We start from the raw sequence: 15839 nt of genomic DNA, 5'->3' as shown, positions 1-15839 counted from the left end.
GTGTCTGTGTGTGTCTGTGTGTGTGTGTGTGTGTGTGTGCGTTCTTACGGGTGCAGGCCATGGAGGGAGGGTCGCTGTCAGCGCGGAAGAATCCAGAGTGGCAGTCACAGACGTTGGCCCCGTCTCTGAGCGAGTGGCTATGTGGAGGACACTTCGAACATCCTGCATCTGAAGGCTTGGCCTTGTAAAAACCAACAGAACAGGCTACAGAGGAGCAGAAAAAGACAGATTTGATAACAACGCCGCGTACGCAACATCAGAAAACGTCAATAACGACAGGTCACTTTGGCAAAGACTTTAGGAGAAACACTAAAAGTACTTATAAAATGAAGTAACGAGATGTTACCTTGAACAGAACACAGTGCTCAATTAAATTTACCCTGTGGTTTATTTTACCACTAGTGGGGCTATGAAGCAATATTTTAAAGGATGCTTTGGATGCTTTTATGTAGACCTTGGTGGTCCCTAATACTGTATCTGAAGTCTCTTTATATAGACCTTAGTGGTCCCCTAATACTGTATCTGAAGTCTCTTTTATATAGACCTTAGTGGTCCCCTAATACTGTATCTGAAGTCTCTTTGTTATAGACCTTAGTGGTCCCTAATACTGTATCTGAAGTCTCTTTTATATACACCTTAGTGGTCCCTAATACTGTATCTGAAGTCTCTTTTATATAGACCTTAGTGGTCCCCTAATACTGTATCTGAAGTCTCTTTTATATAGACCTTAGTGGTCCCTAATCCTTTATCTGAAGTCTCTTTTATATAGACCTTAGTGGTCCCTTAATACTGTATCTGAAGTCTTTTTCCCAAAATTCAGCCTTGGTGCAGAACTACAGCCACTAGAGCCAGTCCAATGAGCTTTCCTTAGTATGTGCCATTTGTGAGTCTGTAGCTTTTGAGAAGGAGGGGGGGCAAGGTGGAGGCAGGGGGTGTGGCCTTGACCAACTGTCACTTTACTCGTTTGAAAGCCATGATGTCTCTCTCTCATTGGTGGGCCAAATTCTCTGGCCGGGCAAAGCAGAGAAAGGGGAGGTAACCTTGCCCTTTATGACCTCATAAGGTTTAAGGTTTAAGGAACTTTCACATTTGCAGCACTGCGCTGAACCAGATGCTTTGTCCACTTATTGCCTAGTCAATGGCGGTGACGTGAAACGCATCACTCGAGCTGCTGCGCGTGAATGTAGCAGGACTACACCATTTTGTAAACATAGCCATAATAAGAAATATAGAGTGAGTGTTGTAGAGATCATAATAAAATATTTGGAGCTCTAGTCAGTCCTCTGAAAAGCTGTTATAGATACACTAGATTAGATGACATTGGTGCACTAGCCTGTATATCTTAAAGGCAAATATGGAATTATTATGTACTGTATGATGCGTAATATGGACCTGTATCTGCAATAAAGCTTTATTTATTTAGCAATGGCTTGAATGTGACGGCCAGACATGCAAATAAAATAGTTGTGCCCTATTGCTTAAAAGTCCTGATGACACGCTGACTCCAGCTGACCCCCGACTCTTGATACAGTCTTTGTTGTCTTCTATATTGACAGCTTGGGCAGCCCAGACAACACAACAACTGTAAAGAAAAATCTACTGCAAAACAGATGCATCAGGGGAAGGGTCACCGTGATTTCTTTGTTCTTTGATTTTAATGAGCAAAGAAAGAAATACCGTACCTAAAAGAACACTTACTGATCAGCTCCCACTCACACACAGAAACCAGAAACACTAGAACTGAATACATCAAAACTCCAACGCCAACACAAATATAACTGACATTTAAATATGTGAAAGAGGAGAAACAGAGAGGGTTCGAGAGAGACAGAGAGGGAGTGGAGGGAGAGAAATCTTCTCCCTGTATACCAAGGAATTCATGCATTGACAGAGCAACAATACAATAAATGAGTGCATAATTATACCGCTTGACATCCACTGGCGAAGCAAAAGAGATGGCAAAGCGCGGCTGGTTCGAGCCATTTTTTTCTCTCTCTTTAATTTCAGAAGGAAATCCTTCATTTGTTTCCTCTGCAATCATTTTTTTCAACACCTTCTTTTTCATCATCACACCCTATTCACTCGTCTTTCTCGATCACACCATCTTTCCCCGTTCTCCCCTTTTTTCTTCCAATCCTTTCACATTTCCAAGGGAGATGAAGACATCCCAGTGGGAGTGGATAGGAATGTGGGAATGATGATGTGTGTGTGTGTGTGTGTGTTCGAGTGGGTTTGAGTGTGTCAGAGTGCTTTATGACGTTCTCATCAGTAGATGAGAGGGAGGAAGTCTCCTCTGTAATCTACTCTAGCGACCATCCTGCCCCATCTGCGTGAGCCACCGTGGAGTTGCTCTTTCACACACTCATTTGCCCTCCCTTTCACATTTTTCACAACCGCCCTCATTCGCTCCCTGCGCACTTCCTCCTCGACCTCTACTTATCTGTCTTTGTGTCTCTGATCATTCTCTCGCTCCTGCTTTATCTCTGCACACCCCTCTCCAAGTGTCAGAGCTTGAGAAAGCTGTGAGGCGAGTTGCAGCATTCACGATATCGATACCAGTTCAAACCGGGCCTAAGTCTAAAGTCTAAACCTGTAAATTCATGAAGCCATTTACAGCTGATAAGGCCGGCTTTCATCTGGGGATTGACTCATCATAATGTGTCAGCTAATATCATCATATGCAAGATAAAATACGATAAGAACACTCTCCTGCTGATGCGCACATTCCTTGGTTTTTAATCATCAATGAGTAGGCCGATGCTTACAGACCATGCCCACCAACAGTCCACTATTATTCAGAATATTCTCAACTTGATACAGGTGGTGTAAACAGCAAATTAATTTGGATATTCCGAAGAAGGCCTTTTCCGAATTTGTCATTTTTCTTATTAAGATACATGACAGATATGCTGGTATTATTTGGGTTTTAGAGGCATTCTTTGGACATGTATACTGTGTGTGTATTTGCAATATGCATCTCAATCGGTTATTTCACCGCAATCTGAAAGAGGGAGGCTGTGTTCGAACGGTCCTATTTTAAATCCTATACATCCTATTTTGCAAGGCTGAATGTAAACAGGAACATTAGGGGAATATTCCCTTTCAATAGCCATCCAAACAGCTTAGTTGGAATATGGTCTTTTTCAGAATAAGGGCAAAAAACGGAATCTTATGTCCATGTAAACGTAGTTAATGTGGGTAAGTGAGCCATGGATGAGAAAGAGAGGGAATTAAAGGGAGAAAGACAGAGAGAGGTATTTGACCTGCAAAGGACTTTAGGGTTGATTATAGGGCTAAACAAGACTCTGCCGGGGGGGGGGGGCACGCTGCCTTTGTCTCTGTCCCACCCAATCCTCTATCCGTCTCCAACACAGAGGACAGACTAAAAGAGGAAGAGAAAGAAAGGAGCAAGCATTTTGAAGCCATAAACTTCCTTCAGCGCCCTCTCATGTCTCAATTCTCTCTGTTGTCTGTTGCCTTTTGTGTCCTTTTTAGCTCTGGTTTCGACGGGGTGGGGGGGTAGATGAGCACAGCTGACCTGGAATAAGAGCTCATGAGGGTGCCATTAACCCGACATTAACCCTACGCTACCGAGGGCCGTGCGGAGCCCGAGCTCAACCAATGAACTGGCAGGGATTTGGACACAAACACACGCACACGCTGATAAGATAAGGTGATAGGGAGAGATATGTGTGCACGTCTATTAATGTGTTCACATTATGCCCGCCAGCCGCAGAGCACGTAGACTGCAATCAGCTTCTTGTCTGCTAGAGACAAGTACGAGAAAGTGACAAAGTGTACAGGATGGTGGGAAGGTTTACTGGGAGAGAGACAGAGAGATAAATGGACTAGATAAACAGGTGAAAAAAGAAAAAAAAGAGCAAATGAAGAGATAGGAGAGAAGCGGAGGGGAAGGTGCCCTTTGATTACTATCAGCATTGTCGTCATTTGCATATGCATTCATCTGCTACCTAAAATGCAAATGAGGCTCACTGGAAATCCAACTAAGAGCATTGTCGGCACACTGTATGTGTGTGTGTGTGTGTGTGTGTGTGTGTGTGTGTGTGTGTGTGTGGTGATGTGTATTCTCCTTGACCCCGTGTTATCTGTCACCATCTCTGGGTTCCAGCACAGCAGAGGGGTGTAGATGGAGGAAGTACCCCCAACCGCTCCAGTGTGACACCTGTCTCTGTGATGGATGGATGGAGGGAGGGACACAGTGACGGATGGATGGACGGATTGATAGACTGTCACGCGAGTAGGAGGGACACTATTAATCACAGGGGTCGTGCCCCGTTAATTAAAACCCACAGAAAATGCTGGAGATAAGACCTGCTTCTTATCTTTTCCCTACTGTATGTCTTCACTGAAAGGACCAGCCCCCTCCCCAGAAACATTGGGAGACATTCCTACACACCTTGGTATCAAATTCCTCTCATATCTTACATAGGCACGGGCTCCACACATCACTTTACGTTTAAAATCTTAAGAATGAGCTCAGTGGAAGCCACAAGTTTGTCTAAATGCTGCTGTTTTGAAGAGAAATGTGTGTGAATGTGTGTGTGCTTGCCCAAAGCCAACAGTGTGAACATTAGCATGTGAAAAGGGCTCTACAACAATACCCCCCCCATCACACACAGATCACCGCCCCCGCCACCAGCAGAAACAGCAGCACCCGACCCCCCCCCCCCGCGCCCCTTCCGTGGATCAGGGAGAAGTTGTGAGAAGAGAAATGAGGGATAATGGGAGGGAGAGCGAGGCTTGTTCCGATGCCAGAGAGCTACAGACAGGCTGGTGGAGCTGGCAAATCTCCTCTACATGAAGAATAACCTGGGAGAAGGAGACAATAGCACGCACACACCCAGAAACACACACACACACACACACACACAGATTGTGATGGTGCAATGCAAACCATTCCCCCCACCTGGGTTTGGCTTGCTTTGGAAAATCACTTGTGCCATTCCTTTGCCTGCTTTGTCACCTGCTGTTTGTGCACTTACACACACACACACACATACACACACACACACGCACACACGCGCCAACTCCCTCTCTGTTTGTAGCACCACACTCTTCTCTAGGCCATTCCTGGGCAGTCCTCCAAACTGTGCGGATATGGGAGGGAGGGCTTTGTTTGGGAGGAAATCAGAGATACAGTACACACACGCGCATGCACGCACACACACACGTAGAGCAATCCAACATGTCCAGAGTCCAGAAATGGGATGGAATAATTGGAGGGACTGAATACAGCGATTATGCACTCTTTTTATCATCCGCTCAATCTTTCTTTCTGTCATCTCTCTTCTCTTTGAGTGTGGCTGTCTTTCCCTCTTCTCTCTCCTTTCATCCCGTCTCGTTCCAAACGCTTTCTGCTGCTGACGAGACACTGCAGGTGCGTTGGAAAGAAGCACAACCGTGAAATCTCTCTGGACCCAGGGAAACACGGATCACAGCACACACACACACACACACACACACACACACACACACACCACACACACACACACACACACACACACACACACACACACACACACACACACACACACAGAGTCAGACTCTCCCAGGCAGTGAGCAGAATCAGACAACAGAAAAAGGAGGCCGGTGTAGAGACAGTTAAACAAAAAGCAAAAGGTTCCTTTTTCATTCCGCCTCTCCGGCCGTCCACATTTCAAATTCTCTCTGTTCTTCCTCTTCTCTTCTCTCTCCTCCCTCATTTCCGATCCCCCCAGACGGATTGCAGCTGTCAAACTTTTGACGTCTTCATCTACCTCGGTCATGACCCTGCACTCCGTAGCTGAACTCTCTGTGTTAGTGTTTGTGTTTGTGTGTGTGTGTGTGTGTGTGTGTGTGTGTGTATGTGTGTGTGTGTGAGTGGCTGTCAGTCAGACTTTTTTGACGTCTTCATCGGGCTCAGTCATGACCTCGGTCTTAACCGCAGGGTTTAGAAAACAGGGGGAGTTCCCCCTCTCTTGTGTTTCTCTACTCATCCCCTTTGCACCCGATGACGGACACCCCCCCCCCCCCCCCTCCCTCCCCGGGGGAGGGTCGGTCCTGTATTCATGCCTTCTGCTGTCAGCGGCCTTCTTTCAATCCCCCTCTCACCCCATTCAACTTCTAATCCCTTCTTCCTTTCCAGAGCTTCTCCTCTCATCCTCTCCATCCTCATTACTCTGCGTCAACAGCGAAAATGAACTTTTCACATTTCACCGCTTTAGCTACGTCTAGTCTTGTCTGAATTCAGTTTGGTTCAACAGGAGTATTTAGGAAAGCTAAGAGGAGCACAAGGAAGCAAGTAAAAATATTTAAACAGAGGCAAACTGGCACCAGGAAGTGTAGCTGTAGTAATAATCAGATACATGATATATAGGGCCTACATATCATATATCTTAGTTAGCTAGATAGTCCTTTATTATAAGCAAACAAAATGTGAAATATTAAGGCTGAGTTAGCAATTTCTAGTTAGCTTCTATTACAAAACTGCATGGTTTATCACCCAAAAGGTGCACTTTTTTGAGGTTTTGCTATCATTTGAGGTATTTCCTGGATGAAATTTATGGAATAGTTTGACATTTTGTTAAAATACATGTATTTGCTTTCTGGCCGAAAGCCAGATGAGAAGATCGACACTACTGTCATATCTGTACGTTAAAGCAAGGAGAAGGTCAGCTTAGCTCAGCTAAAGACTGGAAACGGGGAAACAGCTAGCCGGGCTAGGCTCACCTCAAAGACCTCATTAATAAACATATTTGTTTAAAAAAAAGTCTCAGTCTGCAAGCATCCTCAGTGTTTAAATCTCACTCTGCAATGAGGCAAGTAACTAGGCTCGTTCGAGATGAACTGCGCCTCGCCTGAAAAGTGGACGAGAGCAGGCGGCAGCAGCGGGGGGCGGTGACAAAAAGCTGCGGTAAAGTCGGACAGTTTCCAGCCGATTCCAGCCGCCTCAGGCTGGACAGGAAGTGATGAAAACACTGTGGTGCGATTCCGATTTAATAAAATATAATCAGACCCTCATACCAGCTGGTACACAGTCTCCAGTTGTTTAGTTATGACAGAGTAGCTGGCAAAGTGTCTACATGCGACCTTTGCTGATTTTAATGAACAACAGACTGGAGATGATCCGGGATCTGAACGGATTTAGTCTCTCTGACTTCTAAACTTAACTACAGCCTCACAACATGTGTTCTGGACGAATAAGTCTTTAAACAGACAAATAGCAATTAAAATCGCTCCGATTCAAAAACAATAAGTTTATATAAAACGTCATCATGTTGTAAACCAATCAGGTGTTAAATCAGCTGAGAAGCCGGCGTTTCCCAGCATGCTCTGGGTCCGCCTGGTCCGCCTGGCTCTTGCAGTCGGTGAAAACAACTGCGCCCCCTGCGTCTCAGAACTGCGGCCGCCTTGCTCTCGTGAGATTTCCTTTGCCCACGTGTGCATGACGTCAGAGCAGTCGGGATCAAGTCGGACACATCTAACCGCCATGCAACGGGCGGCCGATCGCCGGTGATCGATTCTGCGCAGACCTGGCTCATCTCGAACGAGCCTACTCCATTTCAAGTGTTCCTTGTTGCTATTTGGTGCAAAAAAGTGAGAATATATTATTATCTTTTCCCCTGCATTGTTCAGTATGAACCCAACTGTAACCACAGGTGTCTCTGTCCGAGCTATATTGACTCAGTTTCTGTCTACCTGTCTGTTGTAGTGACTGAGTGGAGGGGCGAGAGTCCTCAAGATCCAGAAACCTCTTGAGATCAGTGACATCAGCCAGATGATCTAAATCTCCTCTCCTCTCAAAACTATCTGCCTTTTCCCTCCATCTTCTCTTTCTCTCTGCAAATTTCAAACTCAAAATGGACAGAGTATAAAGGCGTCTATCCAATACTGCAGGGTCAGAGTTTTTCGCCGAGCCGCATTCGGGATTCATCCAGACTTTGATGGATTTCCACTGAGGCAGCTGAACGCGGCCAACAACCTGACAAGCCGGTGAGAGTGGGGAGACGGAGAGAAGACCAGCTAGATAGATGGCACTTCACATCTGCTGGAGGTTTAACAGAGACAAGGGTCTCTCCTAAATCTAGTTGAGGAGGAACATCTTTCAGGCTTCAGGGACCACCCCGCGAACCTCCTCTTCTTTTCAGAAAAAACACACAGGGCAAGCGGGGTGAAGGTTTCAGACGTTTGTCACACCGAGAATTTGGCTACTGCTCTTCTTATTGCAAAGAAGAAAAAGTCAAATCCCCCGCACCCACCCCCTCTGTAACGCCAACTGGCACTCACTGCATTGCTCTCTTTATGTCCACGTCTTTGCCTTTCTCTCTCTCTCAGTGTCTCTCCTTTTCTCTTTGAATTATGGGTCGGTTTGTTATACAATTAGCCTGCTGGGATAGGCTTCATAAATAAAACTGAGGGAGCAGATCAGTAAGTCTCTATTGGTCTCTGTGTATCTGCGTGTGTGTGTGTGTGTGTGTGAGCGAACACGTTGTGTGTCTGATGAGGCTAAATGGGGGGAGTGAAGCTACGTTGTAAAAGTGTCTCCAACAAGTCTGTTGTCCCCCCGTTCTCACGGCTTTCTCACACAAGCGCGCACATTCAGTCGTCTTCAATCCCAACAACAAGCCACGTCCGAAGATTCCACGTCATGCACGCCACATGTATGTTGCTGAAAGGTGTGAACAGCTTGCCCGTTTGTTACAGTAAAGTTCAGACCAGATTTGTAAGTGATAGAAAGACATTTTAGTCCAGATGGCCGTTATGTCAGCACACCTCACACTGAGACCCAACAACGTCTACTGATACTCATTACAGGACTTATCTTAACTTTAGTAAAAGATATCAGATAAACCGATTCAATTGAGGATATCGATGTGGCATGACATGATGTATATGTAACAGTTACTTTTCAAAAGAAGCTGAAAGTGCGGTCAAATTAAAAATGGAACAATTGATACTGGTATCTCCTACGACCAGTACAAGTGAATATTTTAACCCTCATGTTGTCCTCGGGTCAAATTGACTCGTTTTCCTATATTAATGTTCTTTTTAATTCCCCAAAATAACATGATTGATTCCACACAACGCTCTTTGGCAAGTACAGATCTCTACTTTCATTCATTTTGGAGTGTCTTGGTCAATTTTACAGCATTTGTTTTGCTATAGCATTGAGTAAAAGTTGATATATTCCAGTCTGTGATTATCCATCAACATCCATTCCTTTAATTTTTTCCTTTGAATAATTCCTAATTTCTGCTTTTCTAACTCAAACATTAGGTATAATTTCCTATAAATGAGGTTTATTGACCATAAATTCCCCAAAATAACTGTAAAACTAAAGTTAATAAGTTAGTGTCACGTAGGGTTGAAAACTTGAGAAAAATGACAAACATTGAAAAAAAAAAAGCTTCAAAAGTGTTGAAAAAAAAGGACAACAATTTTAAAAACATCGATAAAAAGCGTCAACAAGAGCGATGATTTTCAATTTTGAAGGGAAGACAACACAAGGCATGTTGGGAAATGCGCTTATATGCTTTCTCGGCTTAGATGAGAACATCAATGCCATTCTCATGTCTGATAGCAGTATCTAAGTATTATCGAAGTAATATCTAAGTCTTGGCACGAAACAAGTGTACTTCTCAACATGTTAAATTATTCCTTTAAGGAGTTTGAGTTTGTTTGTTGTGCCATCAAAAAACCAAATTCCTGTCAAATCAGTTTGACTACTCCAAAAACACATGGCTACTTTAAGCCACTTTTAAAAAAGTGTCATTTGAACTGCAACTTAAATGGATTGCAATTTGCAACTTAGTGTTCTATTGCCAACCCATCTCCAATGTACATTTTCCCAAAAGACATTTCTGATAAAACCAGCCATCCACACTGATTAACCCTAATGTTGTCTTTGGGTCAAATTGACCCATTTTCAGTTCATTTTTCTTCTTCTTTTGTCACAAAAAACGGCCCACTGAAATAAGCACTGAAAACGTCAACATTAAAAATATCAAAAAAGGTTGGAAAAACACATCAAGAAAAGCACCCACAACATTGAAAAAGTAACAAAAATGGCGGAAAATTTTTTCATGACTGGAAGACAACACAAGGGTTGTAGAATATGCTGCAGGGTTAAATCATCCAATCATCTGAGTATCCCTTTAAGACAACAACAATTCTAAATATAACTCTTGGAAATAATTAAAGACATTTTTGTAAAAAGTGGCAAAAACATCCTGACTGATTAACCCTCATGTTGTCCTTGGGTCAAATTGACCCATTTTCAGTAAAAAAAAACGGGCCACTGAAATAAGCACTGAAAATGTCAACATTAAAAATATCAAAAAAAGTTGGAAAAAACATCAAGATAATTGAAAAGGTGACAAAAATGTCGGAAAAAGCGATAATAATGTTGAAAAAAAGCAACCAAAATGTTTTTTTCATGGTTGACGGGAAGACAACACAAGGGTTAAGTGTTATATGCTGCGGGGTTAAATCATCCAATCATCTGAGTATCCCTTTAAGACAACAACAATTCTAAATCTAACTCTTGGAAATAATTAAAACAATGCACAGAATAATCAAGCAGGTGTTAATTACTATACAAACCAAATCTCCGTCACTGTATACCATTGTTGGCGAATAGTTACCCCGAGCGCTAATGACTGTTACTCATTAGCCCGTGGGACAAAGAGGAGGCAACAAAAGGGGAGCGGGGGTCTAAAACCCGTCATGGTGGAGCAGGTCCACTTACCTTTACACGTGCCCCCCTTCTCTTGATATCCTGGGTTGCAGAGACATCCACCAATAGGAACCAACCACTCTCCGTCGGCACCACAGTACATTTTAGGCTCCTCTCTTTCTTCTGATTGGTTGACGCAAGACCCCCTGACCTCCACCAAGGAAGACGTGTCGGCCCCGGTGACAGTGTCGGGAAACGTCGCCAGGTTACGGATGGTGAGCGGGCAGGTTTTGAAGAAAACTCGGACGGAAACCAGAGCGATGCAGGCCCCGACGTCCTGAAAGGCCAGGTAGAACCCCTTCCGGGTCGTGACCTTTACGTCTCGCACCTCGGTGTTCAGTTTCATGATGCGGTCGCCAACGTCCACCTGGATGGAAAAAGAATAGAGCTACATTAATGAAAATGTGCAGTTAACTGTGTCAGCCCTCATTAATTCAACTTGCTCGTTCAACCTAAAGTGGGAATTGCTATTGAACCGTGGCCTATCTTCACATTTGCAGCATTTGGCTCTCATCCAGATTGACTTCTATTGACTGCAGAGGTAAAATAAGCTGTAATGCCTACAACGTGAAAATCAGAAGGTTTTTTTTTTTTTTTTTGAGGACTAGGCAAAAGCACCCAGGCAGCATTTCTGGGTTGGCAGAATGGACATCGCAGATAAAAGTGCTTGTTAAACAAATGAAAAATAGCAATAAAGTGCCGCGGGGGTTTTTCATTTTCAGGATAAGAGCAAATTAAAGTGAGTGGAGGGAAGATAAAGAACTCAAAGCCTGACTCAGTTGGTCGGTGTTACCTGGGTGAAGCTTTCGTCTGCTGCCACGGTATCCACCTTAATGAAGCTGCTCTCTTTGATGTAGCTCTCTCGGTCTTCGTTAGACTCGTGGTAGTACAGATTGAATGTCTCCTGCAAGACAAAACGGACGGAAAAAAGCAGTCAGACTGAGATGTCTATTTGTCATCATCTGCAGTCCTCTTTTCTCTGAATGTGATAATGAGTGGGGGGGGGGGGGGGGGGGGGGGGGGGGGGGGGGGGGGCAACTGACTCTTAACCCCCCATCCCTACACTTGCACTAACCTTGATCCTGGACTCTACATCTGCCCATTGCATATTCATTGCAAACTTTGCACTCAGCCCATTTGTATGTACGTATTTGCTTTTCTGTATTTTCTTTATTTCATTATTGTTTGTATGCACCTTTCACCAAGGCAAATTCCACATAAGTGCACTTATTATGGCAATAAAACCTGTTCTGATTCTGATTAGCTGTAATATATAACAAAGCTCCATTAGCAGTGGCTTGTCCATTAACTAATTAGCAAAGAAGTTAACATTTGGAAATCCTTGTTGTCTCCTAGTTTCTCATGAAAATGTTCAAAATGGAGTTTTCTTGTACCTTGCAGGTGCCGGTGACTCCCGGCAGGCTATTACAGTCTCTCAAGGTGAACTTGACTTCAACGTAGACCCGCTGGGCGCCGGACCGAGGGATCCAGTCCGTCCTCAACCAGTTGTTTTGACTGGGCTCTAAGACGTTGCACACCTGGTACGTTCTGATGGGGATGTTCTTCTCGTCCATTATACTCACTTCTTCCCACTGCAAACAAACACACGTGCAGTTGTATTACTGTGCCCGTGAGCACGTCCACAGGGTACACGGGTTTAAACGACAAACTGTATTTACTCAACATCACAGGCCAGCGCTTTACAACATGTACCAAAAACATTTCCATCGATTTTCTGCTTTCAAGGCATCCACTGCAATGCATGCCAACAGTATGAAAATCAATTTGGAGAAACTTCATTAAAGCAAATGTTCCATCAACGTGATCATTAGGTAGTTGGAAGCAGGTCCAATTTGTTCCTTATTCAGTAAACTTTAGTACATTTGAACAAATATCTACCAAGTAGCAATGAAATGAAACCTGGGAGACAAGCAATATAGCCAGATGTTGTAAAAAAGGAAGTGAATGAGGAAGCATGCTGTATTTAAAAGGTTGTCAGAGAGTTTCAGTTGTCAGAGTACTTGAATGGACCAACAAGTACATGTAAGGGGTCTCTGGTGGCACCTTCAAATTTGAAAAAAATCTACATTGCTAAGTGTTTAGTGTGATGATTATAGCACGCCTCAGAAAGTTGATTTTCATACTGCACTGGCATGAACTGAAACCCAAAGCTGAAGTCTAAACTTAGCTAAAATGACCAGAAAAACACGCTCCCTGTGGAGAACGTGTCTTATTTTTCTAAATGTAGGTCCTCACAAATACAGAAAAACAAACACATTTCAGATGCTGGGGCTCATCCACGTTTGCCATTTGAAAACATTCATTCTTGCATTAATATTCAGCGGTGGACCGTGGTTCAGATTTGTTGCGACTCCAAGGCTTTTACACGCACATTTCCGTACAAGTGAAGCGGGCTCAACCTTCACCGCACCATCCATCTCAATAGAACCAACTATTTGCCTTGTACTGTGACCCTTCAAATGACCGCTGAGCCTCCCAACTTCAAATTGGCTTTTTATTGCCACTGAATAATAATCTGCACTAGTGAGAGCTGTATACACACTAAATGCGCCGTGTCGAAGGAAAGAAAAAGAGAGGGAGAGCCAGAGAATGGCAGTGTGTGTGTGATGGGGAGGGTGGGGCGTGTGCGTGTGTGTGTGTGTGTGTATGGGAGGGGGGGTGTCTAATTGAATCGATATGTCATCAGGACTGATCTTATAGGCCGATATAACAGATATATTGATCCATTCTAATTTCTTGCATGTGTTGGCAGAAACTGCAAATGTTCCATAGGCTTCATTTCCATGAACATTCGGCCTAAACTTTTCATACTGCCATTTTATGCAGTAAAGTTCCAAATTGAAAAAAAAACATTGGCTTATAGCATCATTATCGCAATTCTTTTTTCTCAAATATCGACATCGGTATCGGCCTTCAAACATCCAGCATCGGCCCAGCTCTTCAGTCGGTAACTGTGCACTCCTACAGTATGTGAACATGAGAGAGTGTACGCATGAGCCAGAGCACATGGTCATGTCTTTGTGTGTCTTTAGAGGGTATGTGTGTCTTGAAGAAGAGAGCTATAACTCCAAAAAAAAAGCTGTCATGGGGTATGATGCCTCCTTGTCTAGTTTCTTTTGGAGTCTTTGTCAGCAGACAGAAATCACAGCTGTCAGAGGGAAAAAAGCTTTGCCCCAGCTATACAGAGATGGTGTGTGTTTGTGTGTGTGTGTGTGTGTGGCTGAGGGATGCGGAAGGTGGGGAGGGGTGGGGGGGGGCTGTAATCAAAAGCTCAGTGCGTGCAGACCAGGACCCTGCCAATCAAGCCGCATGTGAGAGAATGAGAGCATGGTTACTGAAGAAATAAGAGCCGAGTTCACCAATAATAACTCTTAAACCAACAAAGAGGTGAGAGCGACACTGAGCAGGAGAGAGAGAGAGAGAGAGAGAGAGAGAGAGAGAGAGAGAGAGAGAAGGAGATGAAGGAGAGAGTTAGAGGAAGGACATATAGATGGCAGATCACAATGTCCCCACAACAAAAAGTACAAAAAGATGAGAGGATGCCACACAAAATAGACATTTGCAGGCTTCATTCTGGCAACTGCATGGTAGTAAAAATCCCTAAAAAAATGACACCCACCACCAAGCTGGTTTATGCCTTTTCGTGTGCCAAACACGACGCCAGCAATCTCATATTAGCACTTAGGCTTGGTGAACAACAGCCCAATTCAAAATCTGTGGGATGATTATTTACAGCGTGTGTGAGTGAGAGATAGAGCGAGTGTGTTTTCCAAAGAGAGAACAGGTTGTAAACAGTGGATCTGTACAAAAAAAAAAAGAAAAAAAAAAAAAAAGCTCCCACTCACCCCTCCCTCTGAAGGACTGGCTGCCCATTTCAGCTCTCCTGGCACTGTCCTGGTATCCAGCAGGGTCACTAAAATGCACACGCACACACACATGCAGAAGGTTTAACAGCCTACAGTGCTTAATAAAAAATAAAAATAAATGCTATTATTTTGCAGTAAAAAATAAGATATACATTTTTGCGCCACACCACTAAATGACTACCAAAAGCAATATGAAATTATCAGGAAGTCTACCTCACTGGATTTGCTATATTTACTACTTGTAATAATTAAATAATTATCAATTGTATTGCTCAGATCAGATAAATAGTGTGTAGAATTTGACATTCTGCTAGGCTACTTATTGAGCATCAACTCCTATGTGTGCATAAAGAACACAATAACCAAGTCTTCAAGGGTTATTGTTAATAAATAAAAGATAAGTCACATTAAACTGTTGGCTACACTACAGTGACCATGTCATGTGGAAACAAAAGAAGAAAGACATGAAAACATCAAGCTGAACTCCTTGGAGAAAACCTGGGGAAATAACAACTGGGACATTTTGCCCAAAAAAATCAAACTTTACGTCTGTTCCAAGTTTCATATTCTTTACCATCCTAGGACGCGCACGGGGCGCATGCAGCGTGCAGGAGACGAAAACCCGAATGCACACACACACACACACACACACACACACACACACTGCACGCTCAGAGACGATTCCCTCCTTCCTCACCTTCGTTGGGTGGATAAATCCTCGTCCTCGAACTTGAAACCAGTGTTAATATCCAGATGAAGGTAGAACATATTCGCCATAAATGTGCAGCCATGTGTGCCGCGTGGAGGCGCGTGTGCGCCCCGCTGGCTCCGCGCGCTGGCTGAAGCGGCTCCATCCCGGTGGGAAAAGTGTGTGTGAATGAACCCAAGTGTGAAAGCGAGTTGGATGCAGCAGCAGCAGCAGCAGCAGAGGATTCTGGGGCGGTCTCTTCCACTCAGATGCTTCCCTTAATGGTAATTCAAACGGCGTGAGCCAAATGACAGTTCTGTGGTCCATAGTTACGTCAATGTATCATTTCTAAAGTCTATTTTTATCTAAAAAACCCCACAAAGAAGTCAAATGGATTGTTTTTTAAAGAAATTGTGGATAGATTTATTTGTAGGCTCTAGATAATTAAAAGGGACCCTGAAAGGTTCTAAGCAGGCACATTTTTCTGCTTTTCTGTAACTTTAAATGAAATAATGTTGACATGTCTTCT

General features: G+C 43.8%; 1 protein-coding gene across 1 annotated transcript in view; it reads right to left on the bottom strand.

Annotated features, from left to right (window-relative positions):
* Nucleotides 1-15569, bottom strand: part of LOC116699356 (ephrin type-A receptor 4) — a 29511-nt gene extending 13942 nt beyond the window's left edge. The window contains exons 1-6 of the mRNA XM_032531891.1: nt 15320-15569; nt 14602-14669; nt 12130-12327; nt 11529-11639; nt 10748-11102; nt 49-204 (exon numbers count right to left, since the gene is read on the bottom strand). Coding sequence (XP_032387782.1) covers nt 49-204; nt 10748-11102; nt 11529-11639; nt 12130-12327; nt 14602-14669; nt 15320-15476 — 1045 coding nt within the window. The 5' untranslated portion in view covers nt 15477-15569. The remainder of the gene's footprint in view (nt 1-48; nt 205-10747; nt 11103-11528; nt 11640-12129; nt 12328-14601; nt 14670-15319) is intronic.
* Nucleotides 15570-15839: the final 270 nt, after the last annotated feature.

The sequence above is a fragment of the Etheostoma spectabile genome, chromosome 12, assembly GCF_008692095.1.
Source record: "Etheostoma spectabile isolate EspeVRDwgs_2016 chromosome 12, UIUC_Espe_1.0, whole genome shotgun sequence".
NCBI lineage: Eukaryota > Metazoa > Chordata > Actinopteri > Perciformes > Percidae > Etheostoma > Etheostoma spectabile.
Note: the sequence above shows the minus strand (reverse complement) of the source record. Positions and strands in the feature narration are given on the sequence as shown.